The following is a 25772-nucleotide window of genomic DNA, read 5'->3' as shown; positions in this document are numbered from 1 at the left end:
TCAGGGATTGGCTTACCTGGTTTGGGCGGGCTAGCGGAACGCTCAAACCGGAGTGGAAGCGCTCTCTTAACCGACGAACGTCTGTGGAGAAGAGGTTTGCTCCGTGATTGTCTCAATTTGCTCCGGCTTAGTCGCTTGCAGGGTTCTCGAGCCGTCCTTCACGACCGTCACCATGGAGATGTCACCACTGCAGGTACGGCTCGCGGAAGGGTCGCGTCGCGGGACCTCAACGCGGCCCGGCATCCCTTCGGCTGCCTGTGAGAGAGGGAGGCGTCTGGGCTGTGGTCCGGCAGAGGCTGACTGGGCGTCGGTGTTCCGCGTCGATCCGGGTCCCCTGGGCTCGGCGTGATCGCGAAGAGGCTGAAACCCCTTTCTCGTGCTAATAGCGAAGTATTATCGGCTAACCTGGCTTCTAGGGTGTGCAGTTGTGTTTTTACTGTGTCTAGGAATTCACTTAGTCCTGGAGTAGATCGGTGGGATCATGGTCCGCGTGGGGCACAGACAGATGCTCTCCTCTTCTACCTGGGGCTGAAAATGGGATTGAACGCCCCTGACCTTGGAAGGTGCAGAGCAAGGCACAGGGTTCCCACTGTGCAGCCGGCAGCCCCGAGGTGCTCAAAATACATCCCTCCAGTGTTCAAAACGTTAACGTGCCCAAAGGATGGGACCCATAGCCTCGCAAACTGCTGCTGCTGCTGAATTAGAATCTATTATTTGCCTGGGACCTAGTAGGCACTCAGTAAATATGTGTGGAGTATGTGAAAGAAGGGGGTGTATGCTATTGATGGCGTCTAACACGTAAAAATATTTCCATGTCAGATACACTTGGCAAAATAATATGTCAATTTAAACGGACGCCTGGGAACCTGGCTGCAGTAACTTAAACTGCCATGTTTGTACAAAACGATGTCAACTCCACTGATAACTACTAAAAGGTTGTGATTTCTTATAGTGTGTGTAAGCAGATCACTATGATAGGTGTTTTGTTTATGGTTTCTGATAAACCCGTGACTCAAAATACCTTCTCTTCAATTTGTAAAAACTTGTCAGCCTGTAGATGACAATATGCAAGTCAACAAAACAAAGAAAAATGAAGATGCTAAGAAAAGACTGTCTATTGAAAGAATCTATCAAAAGAAAACACAACTGGAACATATTCTGCTCCGCCCAGACACCTACATTGGCTCTGTGGAATCAGTGACCCAGGTAAAACCAAGCTAATTAAATGCAGTTACTAAGTAGTTAAAATGTATACTTTTCCAGGTTAATTTTCTGTACTTCATTTACTTGGAGTGTCACTGGAACTGACCTAATCTATCATGTATGTTATCCTACTAATCCAGAAGACTTTACAGTAGTCATGATGGTAAAATAGAATAAATATATGGTCAAAGTAACCATATTTCTTTGCCTTATTTCCAGCAAATGTGGGTTTACGATGAAGATATTGGCATTAACTGTAGGGAAGTCACTTTTGTTCCTGGTTTGTACAAAATCTTTGATGAGATTCTAGGTGAGTGTATTCTTTTTTTTTTTTAAACATCTTTATTAGAATATAATTGCTTAACAATGTTGTGTTAGTTTCTGCTGTATAACAAAGTGAATCAGCTATATGCAGGTGAGTATATTCTTTAATACAAAGGTCCACTGGTCAGATCCTTTCTAAGAAGTATCATTCCTAGCAAACCCTCTGTAGCCAGAAATCCTATCCTTTCAAACAACAGTTGGCAAAGGTGAGGCAGTCTACTGGAATCTAGGAAGTTGACTTCTTTCCTAGAAACAGGCCTATGAATAAAAATTGCTAAATGAACCTCATTAATGATATTCCTGTGCTGCTTGAGATTTTTTTCTTTTTATGTCTTAGAGTTAAAGGATGTTTTTTAAAATACTTTAATTTTTTACCAATGTGTATTTTATCTTCTTTCAGTCAATGCTGCAGACAACAAACAAAGGGACCCCAAAATGTCTTGTATTAGAGTCACAATTGACCCGTAAGTCTCTTGCTTAGTCTTTTGTTTTTTATAGCTCATTGTTACTGTTAGTTGCATTTACTTTGATTTATAGTAAAGTTGGCTTTTTTTTAAATGGGAGTTTGCAAAAGTGCAGAAAGGTAGAAGGCTAAAATGAACAATCTATGATACCTACAATCTAGATCCAACAGTTATCAACACTTTGCCATATTTGCCCCATCTATATTTTTTCTGAATCATTTCAAAATAAATTACAGTCTTTATGACACTTCATCCCTAAATATTTTAGTAAGCATCTCCACTAACTGCTCTAAGTATTCTGGAGTCTATAGCTGTTAACTTTTTCTCATGATGCTATTCAAATAGTAAACCAGCAGGTGGTGATAGAGAATAATTTGATCTAACATTTCTGCTTATAAATGTCCCCCTTTGTGGGTAGTCAGGGTGTTGCTTCCCCTTGTTATTAGCCTGATGAGTTATAACATAAACTATACTTTAGACTCTTTTTGGGAAACGTGTTAGTGATGTACTCAAATGCTCCTAAGGACTTGATATCATAGTCTTTTAAAAAATGTTAAGCTAGATTTAGTTAGTCTTTTTTGTAGATAATACTCAGTACTATTTGTAATAAGAACCATAGTTTGTTTCCGGTTATAACTAAAATATATTATCTTCTTAGAATTAAAATAACTAAGAGATAAGTAAGTCCAAATAAATTTTTAGCATTTTATTGGCGAGCAGGGAAGTTTACAGTTAATAATGTCCTTTCATATTTGTTTTGCAATGTACTTTGTTGGGTGGGAAAGCTAAGGGTGCTGGGACAGTACAGATGATCCCCTTAAAAGTGATATAATAATATTGTTTCCAAATTTTGTCCTTTTCTTTCCATTGGGCATAAATCATTTCCCTTTGTTTATCCTAACATTTTAAAATTTCCTATTTTTTCAATATTATCAGTGTCTGCTCAGGTGTTGGAAAAGGATTGATTTACTGTTTTTCTGTTGGCTCCTATTTCAGGAGTGTTAGGAACTAAGCATGCCGACGTTCAAAAGGTATATATGAAAAAGCGTCATAAAGAAATTGAGACTTGTGAACTCATGTATTTTAGAGATAATAATATTTAAATATTAAAAAATATTAAGCACTAATTTAACATCTGTTTTATAAAAATTTTTTTCACTCTTCTTTTCTTAGGGAGAATAATTTAATTAGTATATGGAATAATGGAAAAGGTATTCCTGTTGTTGAACACAAAGTTGAGAAGATGTATGTCCCAGCTCTCATCTTTGGACAGCTCCTAACTTCTAGTAACTATGATGATGAAGAAAAGAAAGTAACGGGTAGAGTATTGAGGAAAATAAAAAACATATTTGTTGCTGAAAAAAAATACATCTTTTAAATGACTGTCTGTGGCATAAAGGTTAAAAGCATGGAAATAAATCTCTGTAATTGAATAACATTGCCAGTGATTAAGAAATAAAGCTGTTAATGAGATAAGAACAATTAAATAGTATTTTACCTTTATTTGCCCAGGTGGTCGAAATGGCTATGGAGCCAAATTGTGTAACATATTCAGTACCAAATTTACTGTGGAAACAGCCAGTAGAGAATACAAGAAAATGTTCAAACAGGCAAGTAACTAGGTATCTTGTGCCTTGATTATAAATTGTACTATAGCAATTTATATTGGTATTAATGGTTTGACATAATTTATAAGCTATTACATCATGGGAAATTATTCATAAACATATATTGGGGGGGTTGGGGGGGTTTTTGGTTTTTGTTTGTTTGGGAGGGTTTTTTAGGACTTGTAAATTTGCGTTATTTAGTTCTAGTTTGTGAGATTACTTGAATTTTTTCTCTCTCCTCTATTCTTTATTTCCATAGACATGGAGGGATAACATGGGGAGAGCTGGTGAGATGGAACTCAAGCCCTTTAGTGGAGAAGATTATACATGTATTACCTTCCACCCTGATTTGTCTAAGTTTAAAATGCAAAGCCTAGACAAAGATATTGTTGCACTGATGGTTAGAAGAGCATATGATATTGCTGGATCCACTAAAGATGTCAAGGTCTTTCTCAATGGAAATAAGCTTCCAGTAAGTACTTTCCTGGGTGTGGGCAATGAGGGAATTGAGATCATTGTCAAAGGCAATGCTGATTTTTTTTTTTCCATCCCATATATTTTTCTTAACCACTTCTCAAATATGTTCCTGTAAAGAAAACATTATGCTACATTTTTTTAAATCAGTTAGCTCATTTTAAGTTCACTAAAGTCTTTCTCAAAGAATCTCCTAAATAAATCCTTTTGTGTCTTTTAATGACCATCCTCTTATGCCCATCAGTGAACACCATTTCATTAGTTTTGAAAAATCTTTACAATCTACTTTTTAATTTACTTTAAATAAATTTTTCATACTATTATTTTTAATTCCTGTTTAGATAAAAGGATTCCGTAGCTATGTAGATATGTATCTGAAGGATAAGGTAGATGAAACTGGCAATGCACTGAAAATTATCCATGAACAAGTAAACCCCAGGTGGGAAGTGTGTTTAACAATGAGTGAAAAAGGCTTTCAGCAAATCAGCTTTGTCAACAGCATTGCTACTTCCAAGGTAATTTTATTTTTGAATTATTAATCATGATTTACCTTTACATATAAGTATTATTGTTTAAATTTATAAAATGAACTTGAATATTTGGCTACCTTGGCATAAAGGAAGCTAAATTAGATTTTTTTTTAATGTTTTATTATTATAATTTTGAGGGTAATGAATTTACAGTTTGGTATTTTTCCTCATTAGGGTGGCAGACATGTTGATTATGTAGCTGATCAGATTGTGACTAAACTTGTTGATGTTGTGAAGAAAAAGAACAAGGGTGGTGTTGCAGTAAAAGCACATCAGGTATGATACTTTAACGCAGTGTTCTTTTTCTAAAGTCAAGAAAGAGGAGAAAGGCTATAAATAAAGCAAGGCATGAGTAAGTTTTTAGTGATTTATTATCAACTTTTACTGCAGGTAAAAAATCACATGTGGATTTTTGTGAACGCCTTAATTGAAAACCCAACCTTCGACTCCCAGACAAAAGAGAACATGACTTTACAAGTCAAGAGCTTTGGATCAACGTGCCCGTTGAGTGAAAAATTCATCAAAGCTGTGAGTACTTAGAGGAAAATAAAAAATAGAAGCACCTTCCTTTATTTTCCATTGCCCTTCTCAGCCCTGCAGAAATAAAGCTTCCTCCCACATGTCTTCTCACTCTGAAAAGGAAATAAAAAAACAACTCTTACCTCTTACCAGGTCTTACCAAGCCCTTAATCACCATCTATACACCATCTATATTTACCCATTACATGTCACCAGTTTAGATCACTACTGAATTTAACCCATCTAACTGCTTACCGAGCATTGAATGCCTAAAGTTACTCTCAGTGGACACATCCAAAACTGAATTAGTTCTCTCCGTACTAACTGATCGCCATACAAGGAACTCCCCCACCCCCAGAAAACAAAACTATTTCCTGTTTTAGTCAAAGGCCCCAACTAACCACTAGGTTGCATAAATCTAAATCCAAATTCCTTAATTTGGCCTGCAAGACCCTGCCATTTCCAACCTCATCTCAGTACCACTTTTCCTACATTATCTAAGCGTCACTTCTACTGGCTTTAAATTACTCAAAAGCAGAGTACTCTTCCCCCTCCTTAGAGCTTTTTCACATTTCAGGCAGAGGATTACTCTGCCTGAAATGCTTTACACTTGGCTATTTTAAGTCTTTTTTTTTTAAATATTTATTTATTTATTTATTTATGCATGCTGTGCCGGGTCTTAGTTGTGGCACGTGGGATCTTCATTGCAGCATGCGGAATCTTTAGTTGCAGCATGCGGACTTCTTAGGTGCGGCATGCAGACTCTAGATGCAGCATGTATGCAGGATCTAGTTCCCTGACCAGGGATCGAACCCAAGGCCCCTGCATTGGGAGCACAGAGTCTTACCCAGTGGACCAAAGGGAAGTCCCCAACTACTTTAGGTCTTAAATGTCATTTCCTCAGGAAAGCTTTTACTTTCTACTTCTTTCCCTAAGTTTGTTCCCATATAACACTGGACATGCATTACTATATATAACATGCTTTTCACTTATCTGTAACACCTGTCACACTTGTAATTTCTCATTTTATTTCTGTCTTCCTTGTAGTAAACTAAACTCCTTGAGGACAAGGACCATGTCTAATTTGTTTTAACCAATAGATCTCCACATGCAGCTCAGTGCCTGGCACAATATAAGTATGTAGTCAATAAATATTTATTGAATGAATGAACCCAAAGGAACCAGTAGTGGTAACTCCCTCAGTAGTGGTAACCTGAGGCAGGAAGATGTGCCACCCTCTATCCAGACATTACTTTTCTACCTCTTTTCATCTTTGAATTCTTTTTATTTTTGTGTGAGCTCATTTGTACTCCAGATTTCTGACAGAACTCTTCTTCCCTAACATGAATCCTCTCATTTTCAGGCAATTGGCTGTGGTATTGTAGAAAGCATACTAAACTGGGTGAAATTTAAGGCCCAAGTCCAGTTAAACAAGAAGTGTTCAGCTGTAAAACATAACAGAATCAAAGGAATTCCCAAGCTTGATGATGCCAATGATGCAGGTACACATTTAATCATGTTTCCAAACTTTAAATCTTGAAGTTCAGTTATTTGTTTTATTCATTAACAGCATACTGTGGGTATTTTTCCCTTGACACTTAATACTCAATGGAATATTTGTACTTTGTTAAAAATCAACCAGTTCCCTGTTATTGAACACTTGGGTCATTTCAGTTTTTAGCTGTTAAAAGTAGTGTTGAGATGATTATTTGGGGGTATAAAACAAGAATGTTTATACAGTAATCTATTACCTAATGTAGAGGAGAAAAAAGTCTTCTCAACCTTCTTAGGTTCCTGGCTATCTCTGAAAATTAAACTGACAAAGACAGATTAACAGGAAAAAAGCATGTGAATTTATTTAATATGATTTTTTGTGACACCAGAAAATTGTAAGGAAATGCAGACTCAAAGAAATGGTTAAACCTAAGTGGTTTTATGCTAGTTTTGATGAAGAGTGGAAAGATATGATAGGATAATGATTATGAGCTAAGTATAGTAAACTTGGGGAAACTTAGCAAGGCCTTTTCATTCAGATTCTTCTTGGTGACCCGCAATCTTGGATTAGAATATTCCTTTCCACCAGGTATAAAGAGGGCATCTCCTCATGAGGGTCTTACGACATGCTTCAGGGGCGAAGTTTAACGGGGAGGTCAGGAGATCTTTCTGCTTCTACCATTTTCTCAAAATTCCGTCAGCTTAAGGTATTCAGTATGCCAAGGTGCCATATTTTGGGGTAGCATGTCTTAAACCTCATCACCAACAAATATATTAAATGTAATATGATTAAATGAATGTTTAGCAACAGTATAATTGTCATGAGAAATTAGTCTAAGAAACTTAAGACTTTATTACAAACTTAAGCTAAACTATGGATCTAATTACTTACCTCCATTTGACTCCTCAGCCAACTTGTTATGAATTGTAAATTATTTGTGTTTTATCACATGTCTGAGTTAGTATATTTGAGGTTGAACTAAATGTGCTAATATTAATTTGTTTATTTTAGGAGGCCGAAACTCCACTGAGTGTACACTTATCCTGACAGAGGGAGACTCAGCTAAAACTTTGGCTGTTTCAGGCCTTGGTGTGGTTGGGAGAGACAAGTACGGGGTTTTCCCTCTTAGAGGAAAAATGCTTAATGTTCGAGAAGCTTCTCATAAACAGGTAGAATATATAAAAACTATCTTCAGAATCTAAATCTAATTTTATAATGCAGGACTTCATGCTTGTATTTCATTCCTTTATTGGGCATTTTGAAATACACCTTGGATTTTTTTTGTTATTTTAGGAAATCGGGTACACTATAGCATATCTTAACAGATCTTTCTGACTTACTGACATATAGGCTAGTAACTCAAAATACTGGAGTTCAAGAAAACCCAAGCAACATATACTGTTGTAATTCTTTGTTCTTTTAAAGTTTATAAACAAAATAGTACATTTTTGGCTATACATCCATTTCAGATAATGGAAAATGCTGAAATTAACAATATAATCAAGATTGTGGGTCTTCAGTACAAGAAAAACTATGAAGATGAAGATTCATTGAAGACTCTGCGTTATGGGAAGATAATGATTATGACAGATCAGGTCAGATTTGTTATCAAATATTTTAAATTTTTAAATTTTATTTATTTATTTTTAGCTGTGTTGGGTCTTCATTGCTGTGTGCTGGCTTTCTCTAGTTGCAGCAAGCAGGGGCTACTCTTCGTTGCAGTGCACAGGCTTCTCATTGCGTTGGCTTCTCTTGTTGCGGAGCACGGGCTCTAGGCATGCGGGCTTCAGTAGTTGTGGCACACGGGCTCAGTAGTTGTGGCGCACGGGCTTAGTTGCTCCGCAGCATGTGGGATCTTCCAGGACCAGGGTTCGAACCCGTGTCCCCTGCATTGGCAGGCGGATTCTTAACCACTGTATCACGAGGGAAGCCCGATAGCAAATATTTTAGATTGTTAACCTAAATTAAACACATCTTATTGTTGCATTGCTTTTCTGCCATGAAAGGAAATTACTTAACTGGAGCTTTGTTCATTATTTTTAATCCACATCTAATAAGATATATTATGTTTGTATTTTATGTATATTACATATATAAGTTAAGTGAGTCTGAATTTGAATAGCCTTTTTTTTAATCCCCATAGAAAAATTTTGAGAAATTACCAGTAAGTCGATCATAATCTTTTTAGTTTCTAAACAATTCTTTTGTGTTTTGGCTTTCCAAATATTTCTAGGACCAAGACGGTTCCCATATCAAAGGCTTGCTGATTAATTTTATCCATCATAACTGGCCCTCTCTTCTGCACCATCGTTTTCTGGAGGAATTTATCACTCCCATTGTAAAGGTATACTAATTTCTAAGATACCATAATGGATATTTTAAGGCCCTACTCCTCAAACCTGGATACACATATAACCCCAGTGATGTATGATGGTATGCAGGGGACCCAGAAGTTTGGAAAGCCACAGCAATGTGTTTTTTACCTCAGGTGTCTAAAAACAAGCAAGAAGTGGCATTCTATAGCCTTCCTGAGTTTGAAGAATGGAAGAATTCTACGCCAAATCATAAAAAATGGAAAGTCAAGTATTACAAAGGTTTGAAATGAAACTCACCTAGAACTTCTCATTTCGTTATATGCCATTGCACAATATTATATGGAGTAACTTGGTGTCCTTGGTTTTGTAGGTTTGGGCACCAGCACATCAAAAGAAGCTAAAGAGTACTTTGCAGATATGAAAAGACATCGTATCCAATTCAGATATTCAGGTCCTGAAGATGATGCTGCAATCAGCCTGGTGAGTTTGAGTGTATTTCATACATACCTTCTAGTTTTAGAAATCAATGCTTCAACTAGTCAATTGAAACATTTAAATTTTCATATAATAAAATGTTTTATAAAATAGATTGTTTTTAGTAAGCATATCCCAAAGAAAGGAGCCAGATATTTTAGAAACTGAGTTTTTGTTGTTTATTTGTTAACTTTTTATAGAAGAAATATTTTGGAACCATTCGTGCCAGTGACATCTTTTTCATCTTCTAATTTGTAGGCCTTTAGCAAAAAACAGATAGATGATCGAAAGGAATGGTTAACTCATTTCATGGAAGATAGAAGGCAACGAAAGTTACTTGGCCTTCCTGAGGTAAAAAAATGTTAAATATATCTCACAAAATGTACTATTTATTACCTTTAGAATTGACTTTATAGCAAATTAAAGTTACTGAATAATAAGTACCTCAGTTAAAAAGTTAATGGATAACTATTTATAAATATCCTTATTCTTATTTAGACTGCTGCATAAATGTATTGGACCTGAAAGAAACTACAGAGTCAATGCACTTTTTTCCTGATTGTGCAGCACTTAAATTCATTTTGTCTTTAAAACATATAAAATACTTCATAATTCTTTGCTTTTGAGGGAGTTAACAATTATCATAGAAGTGATAATGCTAACATGTGTCTTTGTTTTATTTTTGTATTAAGCATTGTTAAGACCAGTGATATTTTTTATTTTAAACTAGATCATGTAATACTCTCTTTGGTTCCTCAGGATTACTTATATGGGCAAACTACCACATATCTGACATATAATGACTTCATAAATAAGGAACTTATCCTGTTCTCAAATTCTGATAATGAGAGGTCTATCCCATCTATGGTGGATGGTGAGTTCTGTTTTTATCATAAGATGGGAATCAATGCCCTGAAATGGTTAATTTGAGGATATTAATATTTGCACTTCTTTCATTTTAAAGGTTTGAAGCCAGGTCAGAGAAAGGTTTTGTTTACATGTTTCAAACGGAATGACAAGCGAGAGGTGAAGGTTGCCCAGTTAGCTGGGTCAGTAGCTGAGATGTCCTCTTATCATCATGGTGAGGTAAACACATAATCTATAATGTTTCCAGAAAGCATTATAGCAGAAATACCTGCAAAGTCATTCTCCAAACAGTTGATGAAAGTATAAGCTATACATCCATAGTAGAGAACAATGTGGTGAAATATATCAAACTATAAAATTGCGTATTTTTTGACCTAACAAATCTGTTTATAAAAATAATGTTCCTATAAGGATACTGTAATAGATCAAAAGATATGCAAGGATCTGTGTTCAAAGAGATTTAGTGATGTTTGCTATAACTTTGTTATGCCAAAATTTAGACATGGAAAGTGTCCATCAATTGGAAAATTATTATAAATTATGACACATCTATGAATGGAATCAGTGATATAACTTAAGTAAATCTATATGTACTAACATCGAAGAATGTCCATGTTCTATTGTCAGGTGAGGGAAAAGAAAAAAGAGGCAGAATAATACTTAAAGGAAGGATATACTCCAAATTGTTAACTTTGGTTATCACTGGGAATTGGAAAGGGCAACTTTCCAATTTTTCATATATGTCTAAATTGTTTGACTTTATATCAATACAAACATACACCTGTTCATTTTTTATTTCGAAATTGCTTTTTTTGCATTTATTATGTAAAACAGTTTTAAAGAATTAGATTGCCTATAAGTTTCTAGAACTTTAAAGGTAATGATTGTCTTGCTTGTTGCTTCAGTCAAAATATAGCAGGTACTCAATAAGTGTTCACATAATAAACATTTGTTGAATGCTTAGCATGTACCAAGTATACAAAGATAAATCATACATGTTCTCTACCTTTAAGGTATAATCACAGTTTAACCAGAGGATTATATCTCACACACACACACACACACACACACACACAAACACACACACCCCCTATAGAATAGTGATACATGCTAGAATAGAAATGAGCAAAGTGTTTCACACAAAGGAGGAAATATTTCATTCTGCTGAGGGTGAATAGAGGAGCTATACCTTCAAGGTTGAGTAGGACTTGATAGAAATTACTGGAAGGCAAGATCCCTGAACTTGGAGCCAGAATTCTTAGGTTTAGGGTACTACTCCTGCCATGTATTTATCTGGGAAAAGCCAATAAATATCTACACTTCATAAAACCTTACAGGATTATAGTGAAACACACTCATGATAACAAACATGTTATTATCGAGAGACTACAGATTAGATTAATGAATCTTTTTCCCCCCACCCACAGATGTCACTAATGATGACCATTATCAATTTGGCTCAGAACTTTGTGGGTAGCAATAATCTGAACCTCTTGCAGCCCATTGGTCAGTTTGGTACCAGGCTGCATGGTGGCAAGGATTCTGCTAGTCCTCGATACATCTTCACAATGCTCAGGTGGGTATGCTTCCGATTTTTTTGTGAATTGCCATTCCAATTTTGAAGTATTGTGAGATTTAGTTGACCAAAAATAGAAAAATCCAGTTAATCGGAAAATAGATTTTTGATGCAGATGCTTGGATTATTAATCGCTTAAAACTAGCTCTTTAAAGTTTAACTATGCTACTCTTTGCAATGAGTAGAAAGTCAAAATTCTATTTCAGTTTGATAGCTTAGCCTTTGTATCCCTTAGAAGTATTGTTTCCTTGCCAAACCATAAATGTTTTTACTCCCATTTCTTTTATTTTATTCTTTTTCTCCATATAGAGCTGTGGTTCTCAACCAGGGTAGATTTTACCCTTCAGGGGACATGTGGCAATGTCTGGAGACATTTTTGATTGTCATGACTAGGGAGCCATGCCACTGGCATCTAGTGAGCAGAGACCAGGGATATTGCTAAACACTCTGTAATGCACAGGGCGGCACCCCCACGGCAAAGAACAAAGATGGCAGTAGTGCCAAGGTTGGGAAACCCTGTAGAGTTTGAGCCGGAGTAAAGAAGAACTTGATTCTTCTTAAATACCACAAGTTGAAATTTTACTTCCTTTACAAGTCTATGGAAAGTACATTATGAGTAGTCAGTTTTCACCTGTCATCTTATTCAACTTTTCAACAGCATAGGGTACGGTAATCACTCCATCCTTGAAAGTCTTCTTTCATTATTTGTCCTCCAAGACACCAGACTGTTGGTTCTCCTCCCTATTAGTCTTCACTGGGTCATTCTCATCTTCCCAACCTCCAAATACTGGCCTGCCCTAGGGCTCCTTCATCAGACCTCTTTCCACTAACTATACTGCCTTCCCATCCATGGATGGTACCTCGTACATCCAGTCTCATAGCTCCAGCCCTACCCTCTAAATTTCATGTCCCCTCTCAACATTTACCACCTGGATGTCTAATAAGTATCTCAAACGTTAAATTCAAAACCATATCCTTAGTCCCTTTCTCAGTAAATGGAAAGCCATCCTTCTAATTCTCAGGCTCAAAATTTGGAGTTACCTTTGACTCCTTTTCTCCACACTTGCATCCCTGTGGGCTCCACATTGGAAAAATACTAAGCCACCCCATTCATTATATTCATACAGACTATTATAGTCTACCATTCTTCTTTCTTTTGGTAGCCAGTTGATTTTTTTAAAATAGGTTACTCTGGTTCAGAACCTTCCAACTTCTTCCTTCAGAGAAAAACTAAAGCCCTATTTTAGCAAACCAGACCCTATATGATATGTGCTCCCACTCCCCATGTCTTTTGATTCCATCTCCTACTATCTCTGCTTCAAACACACCTGGCCTCTTTGCCTATAGTCAAACATGCCTTCAGGGCCTCTGACTTACTGGTCCCTCTGCTTGCAGTACTCTTTCTCTCAGTTTCTTCTCTGCTCAAATGTTATCCTATCAGAAAGTGCTTACCATTCCTTAGCATCCCCTCAATCAATCTTAGCTATTTTTCTATTTAGCATTTTTCTATTTAGCATTTACCATACCGCCTGACAAAATGCCTGTACTAGAATATCTCCCTGCACTGAGCTCCTTAAAGACTGAGGCTTTATATCTGCAGTGCCTGGCATGTAGAAAGTACTCAATAAATAATATTGGTAAATGAATATTAGTCAGCAAGTAAAGCCAAAGTAATTTTCATGTATATATCTGAGATAACTTACGTTCTTTCCGTGAAAGTTGTGTCAAAGCCAATATTTTTCTAAAATAACATTCTTTGTTTTCTTTAGCCCTTTGGCTCGGTTGTTATTTCCACCAAAAGATGATCACACGTTAAGGTTTTTATATGATGACAACCAACGTGTTGAGCCTGAATGGTACATTCCTATTATACCCATGGTGCTGATAAATGGCGCTGAAGGAATTGGTACTGGGTGGTCCTGCAAAATCCCCAACTTTGATGTTCGTGAAGTTGTGAATAACATCAGACGTTTGATGGATGGAGAAGAACCTTTGCCAATGGTAACTATTCTGTGGTACTAGGAACCTTATTAGTTTTCTTCTGGTTTCAATTCAGCAGTTGATATGGTTAAAGAAGACACAAATAGAAAATTTATTTCATGCTTAATGTTAGATTTATTGTTTAATGCTGTTGGGATTTGTTTTAGTATCACATTTAGAAAATATTCTTTTTTAAAATACTAATTTAGCTTCCAAGTTACAAGAACTTCAAGGGTACTATTGAAGAGCTGGCTCCAAATCAATATGTGATTAGTGGTGAAATGTCTATTCTTAATTCTACAACCATTGAAATCTCAGAGCTTCCCATCAGAACATGGACCCAGGTAAGTAATTATGGGTTTCTTTTTTGATTTTTGTGATAGGGGAAACATTTTTTATACTGATGTTTGTTGAATATTCAGGAGCCTATGTTTGAGAAACTTACAAAAGGATTATTTCTTTCTTTAGACATATAAAGAACAGGTTCTAGAACCCATGTTGAATGGCACTGAGAAGACACCCCCTCTGATAACAGATTATAGGGAATACCACACAGACACCACTGTGAAGTTTGTTGTGAAGATGACTGAAGAAAAACTGGCAGAGGCAGAGAGAGTTGGACTACACAAAGTCTTCAAACTCCAAACTAGTCTCACATGCAACTCTATGGTATGTCTTGTTTCATGAGAAATATGTATGTTTCCATTTATATTAAGATTAATATCAATTTTAAAAGGATATCTTAGGCTACTTTTACAGTTTCAAAGGATAAAGTCATTTCTCTAAAACGATTAAAGTTTAGCCAATTTATCTGTTGTTGACTCCAATCTTGTTTTTCTTTTCTAGGTGCTTTTTGACCACGTAGGCTGTTTAAAGAAATACGACACAGTGTTGGATATTCTAAGAGACTTCTTTGAACTCAGGCTTAAATATTATGGATTAAGAAAAGAATGGCTTCTGGGAATGCTTGGCGCTGAATCTGCTAAACTGAATAATCAGGCTCGCTTTATCTTAGAGAAAATAGATGGCAAAATAATCATTGGTATGTTTTTGGAACAATAACTTCCTGTACTAAAATTACTATCGTACCTCACTTCCTTTAAACATTTTTGGTAAGAGGGATGATGGAGAGGGCGGGCAAAATCCGTTTATTTCCACTGGTTACACGCATAGGTATTTCTTTCAAATACCTAAATTAGCATTTATAGTTTAAAAGAGATAGCTTTTCCTAGATTGAGCGTCGTGAGAAATCAAGATTTAGTTAACATTTAGACAGGAAGAGAACAGAGAGCTAGAAGAGGTCCCTGTGTAAACTGATTGATAAAGAGCAGAGATAAGTCTGATAGAAAAACAAAAAAAGGAAGGAGGATTTTAAATGGCTTATATTATAAGTAAATGGTATACTCAAGACTGAAAGTCATGTCTAAGGGAATTTTTTTAAGACATTCTAGAAGCAACTAAATCAGAGTTTAAGTAACCAGGAAGAAAACAGTTTTGACTAAAGCTGGAGGGTTGAAAGAAATGGCTCAGCTCTGGCCAGAGTAAACTAGAAAAGCCAGGTAACTATGGGTTGTAGTAGCAAGTCCCAAAACATGACAACACAAGTTACCAGTGATCACAGGATCATTTCCTGATGGTACATGAAAATGTTTAACTTAGTAGTTACATGTTCATTTTCATGGATATTTTAAAATATAATAACGATGGCATATCAGTCCCCTAATTTCACAGATGATATTGCTTAAGACAAAGCTAAAATAAGTAATATTGGATATGACTCAAGGAAAAATAAAAAGTAAAAAGTATTTAGTTGACTGGAATTTAGGAAATACTAGAGACTGTCCAGTCTTCTTGAGGAGTAAATATAGAGGGCCTAAAAGTGTGACCTATATCAAGTTAATTGATGAAAGGTGGTACTCAAAACCTCACTCTATTATAACTAGTAACTCTCAGTGTCCCTCAAAGTCTAACAAATTGACTGCAGTAAACTTTGGGAGAGGGGTGCTATAGAAAAAAGGGAACAAATGCATTATAGGGGACTATAATCAAGAGAAATCAATGTCTGAATGAGTGGCACTAAAAACTTGCCCACTCGGGTGTTGAAATTAAAAGACCAGGGAGGAGACTCCCCTGGTGGCGCAGTGGTTAAGAATCCTCCTGCCGGGCTTCCCTGGTGGCGCAGTGGTTGAGAGTCCACCTGCCGATGCAGGGGACACGGGTTCGTGCCCCGGTCCTGGTAGATCCCACATGCCACCGAGCGGCTGGGCCTGTGAGCCATGGCCGCTGAGCCTGCGCGTCCAGAGCCTGTGCTCCGCAACGGGAGAGGCTCCTGCCAATGCAGGGGACGTGGTTTCAAGCCCTGGTCCGGGAAGATCCCACATGCCACGGAGCAACTAAGCCCGTGCGCCACAACTACTGAGCCTGCGCTCTAGAGCTCGCAAGCCACAACTACTGAGCCTGCGTGCCACAACTACTGAAGCCCGCGTGCCTAGAGCCCGTGCTCCGCAACAAGAGAAGCCACCGCAATGAGAAGCCTGCGCACCGCAACAAAGAGTAGCCCTGGCTCGCCGCAACTAGAGAAAGCCCATGAGCAGCAGTGAAGACCCAACACAGCCAAAAATAAATAATAAATAAATAAATTTTAAAAATAAATAAATAAATAGAAGACCAGGGGTATAATTGAGGTCAATATTTATCAGAAATAAAGGTTTTGATTGTCTTGTTATTCAAGTTATGATTAAGTCACTACCTCATATATGATTTGACTGCCCCCTTGTGGTAATTTACATTTGTCAGTGGTTTAGGAGCAGACTTGACTATCCACCAGGATGTACAAATTTATGCAAGAAGACAGTTTAATCTCCAGTTTTAATCTTTTCACTTAATATGGTAAAACCTTATCCCTTTCCTAAAATATTGCTCAAAACTACTATCTCTGTGCACATTTGTTTAAACAGAAAACAAGCCTAAGAAAGAATTAATTAAAGTTCTGATTCAAAGAGGTTATGATTCGGATCCTGTGAAGGCTTGGAAAGAAGCCCAGCAAAAGGTAACTTCTTGGTTAGCATTTTCTGTCTTATTAAAGACTATGTATAGTCTAATGTCTATGTTTCACATTTCCTATTAAAGCTACATTTTAATTTCTCCTTTAGGTTGCAGATGAAGAAGAAAATGAAGAGAGTGACAATGAAAAGGAAACTGAAAAGAGTGACTCTGTAACAGATTCTGGACCAACCTTCAACTACCTTCTTGATATGCCTCTTTGGTATCTAACCAAGGAAAAGAAAGATGAACTGTGCAGACTAAGAAATGAAAAAGTGAGTTGTTGATGGATAGTACATGTTGCTTGGTTGTATTCCAATGGTGAAAGTAAATTGTGTGCTTTGGGAAAATGCTGTTTATGCACATAAATTAACTTAATTTTCTGACTATCTTATGAAGGAGCAAGAGCTAGAAACATTAAAGAGAAGGAGTCCATCAGATTTGTGGAAAGAAGACTTGGCTGCTTTTGTTGAAGAGCTGGAGGTATGTAGTTTATAATGCCTGTGTTAGAATTTTTATTAATGAAATAATGTATTCTAGCAATATACCTCTTTGTCAAGAAATTTCACAATTGGCAATAGAAAGAATATAGGAGGCATGGAGATACATTCCAAGATAACACATAAAATAACATTGTTAGAAACTAGTTAGAATAAAGTAAATGGTGCCAAGAAACATACTACCTAAAAGTTTTTGGACAAAGAGGGGAAAGGGCAGGAGTTGATTTTTCACCTATTGGGACTGAGAAGATAAAGAGAATTCAAACACGGAAGAAAACCAGCCCAGTCCCTCAAGTAAACCTGAAAGGACAAAAATAGTTTCCTTCAGGGCTAGCTAATCAGTAGTTTCAGGAGATCCTCTGTTACCAAAATTGCTAATGTGGTTTGTTCTCCAGTATTATCTTAACATAAGAAAAAGTATTTCATAAATTAAGATAAAAGGCCTAACATGTAGATTTATATTATTGTACTTCAGTTTGGATGTCCAGCTTGTAATCAGTTGATTGGATAAATGTACATTACTGGAATCACATCCTTTCTTATTTCTTAATTGAGTTTACAAAGTATGCCTTAATATTGGTGGTATACTTGATAGAACAGCTTATCACAAATTTATGTTAAGATGTAACAAATTGAAATCAGTTTAACCGTTGCCTTTTATTCTGTCCCTATAAAGTGGCATCGATGCTGTAATGTCTTTGTTAGCTTATAAACTTGCTTTCTTTTTTTTTTTTCTTACATCTTTATTGGAGTATAATTGGTTTGCAATGGTGTGTTAGTTTCTGCTTTATAACAAAGTGAATCAGTTATGCATATGTTCCCATATCTCTTCCCTAAACTTGCTTTTTTATATCAACCTTTTGTAGGCTGTTGAAGCAAAGGAGAAACAAGATGAACAAATAGGACTTCCTGGGAAAGGTGGGAAAGCAAAGGGGAAAAAAACACAAAGGGCAGAAGTTTTGCCTTCTCCATGTGGAAAAAGAGTCATCCCCCAAGTGACCATAGAGATGAAAGCAGAGGCAGAAAAGAAAATTAAAAAAAAAATTAAGGTAATACTCTTTAAAGCATTATACATAAAACACTTTAAGTATTTTTCCACTTAAAATTGAACTAATCATAAAACTTCTAATCCCGTACTCAGGAATTTATCAACTAATCATAACTTTCCTTTCTTATGAGCCTGATTTTTTTAATGTTTAAGTATCTTGAAAAAGTCATACCCATACCCTTTTTTATTCAGAGCTCTTAGCCAAAATACAAAGAAAAAAAAAATCACTCTTTGACAGATATATATTTGTATATTTGACCTTATATTATTCCAAATAATAAACGGGCAGAACTTAACCATTTTTGTCTTGCTGTCTTTTAGAATGAAAATACTGAAGGAAGCTCTCGAGAGGATGGGATGGAAATAGAAGGCCTAAAACAGAGATTAGAAAAGAAACAGAAAATAGAACCAGGTATTAAAACATTTTAAGGAAAATCATATAGAGTTGAGACTAAATTATGTTTGTTACCTAGTACGTTCCATATAGATGTTCAAAAGTTCTTATTGAGGTACATGAAGAAGGGCTATATCTGAAGTATACTTGAACTTCCCTAACATTGTCCTTGGGATTTGATTTATTTTAGAAGAGATCATTTTGTAATGAAATACTTTGTTGGGATCTAAAGAAAGTGTTCAGTTTATTAGATTTCACTTTCTAGCCAGTTATGAGGTTTTAATATATGTAATATATTCATATGTAAAGCTTCGTGAGGACAGTCACCATATCTTAGTCATGTTGTTTTATCCCTAGAGTTCAACACCATGCCTGGGATATACTTAACACTCACTCAGTAAATTAAATAGAAGTAAAAATTCTGTTAACCATTTGATTATGCCTTTACTGAATATCTACTTTTTTCTAACTTCTTCATTGAGATATTCACATACCAAATTCACTCATTTAAAGTGTACCATTCAGTGGTTTTAGTATACTCAGTTTTAGAACAGTTTCTTGTCCTGGAAAGAAACACTGTACGCAATTACTGGTCACCCCCCATTTTCTCCCAACTCCCCCTCCCTCTAGGCAACCACCAATTTACTTTCTGTGTCTAGATTGCCTATTCTGGACATTTCCTATGAATGGAATCATATAATATGTTCTTCTGTGGCTGGCTTCTTCACTTAGCATGTTTTCAAGGATCATTCATGTAGTAACATGTATCAATACTTCATTCTATTTTGTTGCCAAATAGTTTTTCATTGTATGAATATACCACATTATATTTATTTGTTCGCCAGCTGCTAGATATTTGAATTGTTTCCACTTTGGGGCTTTTATATTTCTTTGGCGAAATGTCTATTCAGATCCTTTGCCCATTTTTTAATTGGGTTATTTATCTTTTTATTGTTGAGTTAGTTGTAAGAGTTCTTTATATTCCAGATGCCAGACCTTTATCAGATATATGATTCTCAAATATTTTCTGCCAGCCTGTGGATTATCTTTTCATTTTCTTGATGGTGTCCTTTGAAGCACAAGTTTTTAATTTTGATGAAGTCTAATTTATCTTCTTTTTTTCTTTTGTTGCTCATGTTTTTGGTGTCATATCTAATCTTTTGCCAAATCCAAGGTCATTAAGATTTACCCCTAGGGTATTCCCTGGCAGTCTAGTGGTTAGGACTCCATGCTTTCATTGCTATGGGCCCGGGTTCAATCCCTAGTTGGGGAACTAAGATCCCACAAGCTGTGCGGCATGGCGAAAAAGAAGAAAAGAAAAGATTTACCCCTTATCTTCTTCTAAGAGTTTTTAGTTTTAGCTCTTACATTTAGGTAATTTTGAATTAAGTTGTATATGGCATAAGGAAGGGGTCAACTTCATTCTTTTGCATGTGGATATCCAGTTGACCCAGCACCATATATTGAAAAACCTTCTTCCCTGTTGAATTGTCTTCACCATTGCCAAAAATCTATTGACCATAAATATTAAGGTTTATTTATGGATTCTTAACTATTCCATTGATTGATGTATATGTCTATCCTTGAGTATCTACTTTTTTTTTTTTTTGAGTATCTACTTTTGATAGATAACGTTCAGTTCTGTGGGGAATACAAAGATGAATAAAATAATTGGAAACATCTTAGTATTAAAAAGAAGTAATAAAAGTATGTTGTGTGTGCTGTGTTGTGGAAAATTATATATTGGCCTTATAATACAGCACATATTTAACTTTAAACCTACCTAGCAATCAATTAGCATATAAAAGCAGTGAATCAGATAAGTATTTTGAACATTCACGTTTCCCATCACTATCTCAAGTCTTGTGAGGACACAAGAAGTGGGGAAGCATGGCGCTTACCCTCAAGAGGTTTATCAGGAAAGAAAGGTAAAGCAGTACATACTAGCCATTGTAGGGATTTAGAGAAAGGTGAGATCAGTGTGGGTACATGTAGATTGCAGAGGCTTTGTGAAAGAGGTAAAACTTGGTTTAGAGTCTTAAAGATTGGGTAAGATTTAGGTATTCTAGACTGGGAGAAGGCAAATGGACATATAATATGCATGGGACGATGAGAAGGCCCCTTAACAGAGTGGAAAATAGTAGAAAATAGTTAAACCAGATTATGGAGAGTTAGAAAAGCAGGTTGTTGGAGGAGGGTGGATAAGATTAGATTCAACTAGGAGATATGAAATAGGTAGGTGTATGAAGGAAGAATATGAAGAAAGGACTAAGTCAGATCAATAAGGAGTCTGTCCTTATCTTTGGGCCTAGATGAGGGAAATAAATAGCAAAGGATTGGTATGAGAGACATTTGAGGAAAAGAATTAACAAGACTTAGTGACTTTAAACCTCCTTAACTCAGCCATTAAATGCTCCTCGAGGTTCGGGCCCAGCCATCCTGTTCCCTTTGAGCTGTTTCCCTCGCCTTGACTTCAGCAGTAACCTTCTGTTGATCTTGCATCTGTTCTTGTGCCTTTCCCATCTCCACACTACAGTCTGAGAGAACTCTAAAATGCAAATCTGGTCATATTGATTCCCTGTTTAAAACAAAATCCTTAACAAGACCAGCCACTCTCTTGGGACTTCCCCGGTGGTCCAGTAGTTAGACTCCGCCTTCCAATGCAGGCGGCGGCGCAGGTTTGATCCCTGGTCGGTCAGGGAACTAAGGTCCCACATGCCGCGGGGTGCAGCCAAAGACTTTTAAAAAAAGACCAGCCACTCTCCCTCTGACTTCTGCTTTCCAGCCATAATGGATTTCTTTCAGTTTCCTAAGTGCACTATGTTTTCTCACAGGGCTTTGTACATGTTATTTCCTAAACTGGAATGTTTTGTCATCCAACTCCCTTCAACTAGTTAACTTAAGCATCTCTTTCTTGGAAAACCCTCTTATTTATATACATATGCATACATACTACATGCCCTATGTAAACATATATACCATGTGGGATTATTATTATATATGGGATTAGATAACCAAACTATAAGCTCCACAGAAAGGGGGACTATGTCCTTTTCTGTTCACCATTCTATTCCCAGTACTAGCACAGAGTTCAATAAATATTTGAAGGATGGATGGATGATAGATGGAGAAAAGTGAGTCAAAGAATATGTAAACATGGTTAATTCCTATCTCCCTTCCAGGTACCAAGACAAAGAAACAAACTACATTGCCATTTAAACCAGTCAAGAAAGCCAAAAAGAGAAACCCCTGGTCTGATTCGGAATCAGATATAGACAGTAACGAAAGTAATTTTGATGTCCCTCCCCGAGAAAAAGAGCCACGGAGAGCAGCAAGTAAGGAAGAGTGAAGATTTGAATGGGCAATCTATTTCAAGGCACATAATCCCAGAAATTGTTATATCTTAGAGCAGTAATTACATTTTTGAGAAACTAAAACATCTTTTAGAAGATTAAACTGAAGCTTATATCTTCAGGAAATGTTATATTAATCTGTGGATTAAATATTTCTCCTGTTATCCTCTTTGATTCTTTGTATATGTATGTTTTTAACAGCAAAAACCAAATTCACAATGGATTTGGATTCAGATGAAGATTTCTCAGATTTTGATGAAAACACTCAAGATGAAGATCGTGTCCCATCAGATGCTAGTCCACCTAGGACCACAACTTCCCCAAAGTAAGTATCCTCTCTAATAGGGATTTTATCATGATTGTTTTTAATAGCTGATGATATATTCTTTGTTGACACATTTAGAATTGGTCATCAGGATTTTTTTATTATTATTATTCTAGACATACTAACAAAGAACTGAAGCCACAGAAAAGTGCCACATCAGGTATGTTAAGTAAAAATAGTGAGATGTCTGCTTTATTGGAGCACTCAGGTCCACCCGGCTTCTAACCCGGCCTACATTATCCAAGTCCTGTCTTTGAAAATAAATGTGGGTTCTTGTTAGCATTACATTGATATTGTTCATTAGGTTTAGTTTTGCACATAAATAGGTTCTACATTTAAACTAAATGTACTAAAAGTAATCATTTGCTTGCCAGGTACTATGCTAGGTGCTAGAGATACAAAAACTTATTGTTTGCTCATGAAGAACTCAGTAATTAGAACAGAGTTATAAAAGCGTGTTTGAAATATTCCAGGAAAGTCACAGACTTTGTGTTTAAATAGAAATTCAGAGCAGGGACAAAAGCAGTAAACAGATTTTCATGTATTGCTTATATGTATTATTTTCCTTTCCATTTGAAGTAACGGACCTTAACGCTGATGATGCCAAGGATAATGTACCACCTCCTCCAAGCTCTCCTGCTGCTGATTTCCCAGCTGTAACTAAAACCACAAACCCTGTTCCTAAAAAGAACGTGACAGTGAAGAAGACAGCAGCAAAAAGTGAGCCTCAGTCTTTGAGATGGGTTAATATTGGGATTAGCTACTGGCTGCCACAAGTCAGCTTCAATTTTTATTCCCCAAATTTACTATATTGAAATTAAGCCTTTACCAACTGAAAACAAATCTTTAGATCTTCATAATCAAAATTGCTAGTCAAAAGGTTTAAAAATAGCATGTTTCTCAAAATGCCAGGTGTTAGTTAGCTCATTTCTATGACAGGGATGGGAGTTAGAAACAGTTGCAAATGTTTAACATGAAGCATATACCTACAAAAAAATCATATGCTTAAGAATACTTTGATTCTCTAATGCATTTCATCTCTGTTAGGTTGTCTTTTCCTATGTTAAATATAAGCAGTCAACAGGTTGCTGAAGAAGGTTCACTGTGGGAACAATTCAGCTAAGAGTGTCCCTGACAAATTCCTGTGTTCACTTGCAGGTCAGTCTTCCACCTCTACTACAGGGGCCAAAAAAAGGGCTGCACCAAAAGGAACCAAAAAGGATCCAGACTTGGATTCTGATGTCTCTAAAAAGCCTAATCCCCCCAAAACCAAGAGTCACCGCAAAAGGAAGCCGTCCACTTCTGATGATTCCGACTCTAATTTTGAGAAAATGATTTCTAAAGCAGTCACAAGCAAGGTATTTATCCTAGTCAGTCCTTTTGCTGTAGGTATTTTGAAGCACATAACCAAGCTTTGCTCCTAATAATTTGGCACATTTTTAAGGAAATAAATTTAAATCCCATAGTCCGTTAGCCTTTTACTCTATGTAGTTTAGTTGTAAAAAAGTTAAATATGCCACTAATTAGTCAATGAGAGAGTTGCCTTCAGTCTATTTCTTTCCTTCTTTCTATTTTTTTTTTAAATTTATTTATTTATTTTTGGCCCCGTTGGGTCTTCATTGCTGCACGTGGGCTTTCTCTAGTTGCCGCGAGCAGGGTCTACTCTTCATCGTAGTACGCGGGCTTCTCACTGTGGTTCTCTTTTGGAGCACGGGCTCTAGGCACGCAGGCTTCAGTAGTCGTGGCACGCGGGCTCTAGAGCGTAGGCTCAGTAGTTGCGGTGCACGGGCTTTGTTGCTCTGAGGCATGTGGGATCTTCCCGGACCAGGGCTCGAACCTGTGTCCCCTGCATTGGCAGGCGGATTCCCTGTGCCACCAGGGAAGTCCCAATTTCTTACTACTCATTAGAAGGTGGAAAACTCCTTGAGTTGTAGTCTGTTGATATATTTTTTGCATCGAAATTCTGCTGTCAGGTTGACATTGTACAAACTACTTGGGCTTTTCTCTTTTAGAAACCCAAGGAGGACAGCGATGACTTCCACCTGGACTTAGACTCAGCTGTGGCTTCTCGGGCAAAATCGGGACGGACAAAGAAACCTATAAAGTACCTCGAAGAATCAGATGAAGATGATCTGTTTTAAAATGTGAGGTGATTATTTTAAGTAATTGTCTTATTGAGCTCAAGACTGGTTTTAAATTTATGTGAATCTCTCAGTTTCTTCCCCTCTGAATTTAGTTTGGGGAAGGTAGTTTTAATTCAGAACCATCAAAGTGAAGTAGAGCCCAAGTGTCCCTTATCTTTATATAATACTGTCTAAGTAGTGACCATCTCGTGGGATTGTTTTTTCTCTGCTTTGTATATGTATTGAGTCTGTTTACTTTTGTCTTTTAAATCTGATTTTAGGTTCTTCTGGGCTCTAGAGGCAGTTGTGTGGTCACTTCAGCATAATGTAGTTTGACCACTCATTAAGCTAAAATTGGAGCACTTTGACATAAAAGTTTCTACTCTGCCTACTTTCTGAAAATATGAGATACAGCATGATGAGTTTCTCTGTTTTATCTTAGTTTCATAGATAATTTTCCATCAGATAGAACTTTATGTAGTTCCAGTACCAAATACTTCTCGCTCAGCCTTTTATGTGCTGAATTTTTAAGCAGTGAAAAATTGTTCATATTCTTCATATCTTTTTGAATGAGCTGAAGAAAAACACCATGGCTGTGTCTCTATAACCTCAACACAGTCAATTAGATGAAGAAAATTAGACCCTAAGTTGAGATTATCTCAACTCTTGACTTGTCCCCTCTGGCTGCCTGTGAGTCTGAATCTCTCAAGGAACAAATTTCTAGGAGGCACTAGATTGCAGAAGAGTCGGGGACAGCATTCTCTCAAAGATCTTATATATTATATTGATGCCATACTCAGCAGCGAGCTGTTACATCCAGTTTGAGGAAATCTCCATAATTTTCAACTTGTAAACTTTTTAAGACCTTCCTGCATTCGTTATATGTGTGTGAGTTGAGTGGTGTTATCAATGTTTTTCGTAACTATTTACTATGTTTTCTCTATTTAGCTTAATTCCAACAATTTTGTGCTTTAATAAAATGTTGTAGATATTGCAACCCGTGATTGTTGCCCATTTTCCCCCTGCACTACACTCTTTTCCTTAGTCTAAAATATATCCTTCTTCACTCTTCACTGTAAAATGGTTTTGAGAACTATTCTGATCATTTTCTGATGTGCCTGCTCCTGGCCATAGTGATAGTTCTGAGGGAGAGGCACCA

General features: G+C 36.6%; 1 protein-coding gene across 2 annotated transcripts; it reads left to right on the top strand.

Moving 5' to 3' along the window:
* Nucleotides 1-30: 30 nt before the first annotated feature.
* TOP2A (DNA topoisomerase II alpha) lies at nucleotides 31-25610 on the top strand. Of its 2 annotated transcripts, XM_027094338.1 has the most exons (35): nucleotides 31-193; nucleotides 1051-1206; nucleotides 1423-1513; nucleotides 1928-1991; nucleotides 3165-3310; nucleotides 3504-3601; nucleotides 3858-4070; nucleotides 4414-4587; nucleotides 4777-4878; nucleotides 4993-5130; nucleotides 6485-6623; nucleotides 7628-7785; nucleotides 8086-8211; nucleotides 8850-8960; nucleotides 9105-9210; nucleotides 9302-9411; nucleotides 9664-9756; nucleotides 10165-10279; nucleotides 10370-10491; nucleotides 11700-11848; nucleotides 13618-13849; nucleotides 14038-14172; nucleotides 14297-14497; nucleotides 14675-14870; nucleotides 16786-16877; nucleotides 16981-17145; nucleotides 17270-17353; nucleotides 18237-18419; nucleotides 18740-18830; nucleotides 21995-22147; nucleotides 22367-22490; nucleotides 22607-22650; nucleotides 23070-23210; nucleotides 23649-23848; nucleotides 24503-25610. In XM_027094338.1, the coding sequence occupies exons 1-35, from the start codon at nucleotides 173-175 to the stop codon at nucleotides 24629-24631; spliced, it is 4602 nt and encodes a 1533-aa protein (XP_026950139.1). In that variant the 5' UTR covers nucleotides 31-172; the 3' UTR covers nucleotides 24632-25610. The 2 variants fall into 2 exon arrangements, with proteins under 2 accessions (XP_026950139.1, XP_026950140.1); XM_027094339.1 differs by lacking the exons at nucleotides 11700-11848; nucleotides 13618-13849.
* The last annotated feature ends 162 nt before the right edge of the window (nucleotides 25611-25772 follow it).

This window comes from Aethalodelphis obliquidens, unplaced genomic scaffold, assembly GCF_003676395.1.
Source record: "Aethalodelphis obliquidens isolate GAN/ISIS:26980383/991018 unplaced genomic scaffold, ASM367639v1 scaffold89, whole genome shotgun sequence".
Classification (NCBI taxonomy): Eukaryota; Metazoa; Chordata; class Mammalia; order Artiodactyla; family Delphinidae; genus Aethalodelphis; species Aethalodelphis obliquidens.
This window is presented reverse-complemented; position numbering and strand designations above follow the sequence as displayed.

What these genes read in the sequence shown, in the direction of transcription:
- TOP2A (XM_027094338.1), top strand. Translation starts at nt 173, where the DNA reads ATGGAGATGTCACCACTGCAG. An exon ending in TATCCCATCTATGGTGGATG is followed by an intron (nt 10,280 to 10,369) that starts GTGAGTTCTGTT and finishes TTCATTTTAAAG; the next exon opens with GTTTGAAGCCAGGTCAGAGA. An exon ending in GAGAAGAACCTTTGCCAATG is followed by an intron (nt 13,850 to 14,037) that starts GTAACTATTCTG and finishes ATACTAATTTAG; the next exon opens with CTTCCAAGTTACAAGAACTT.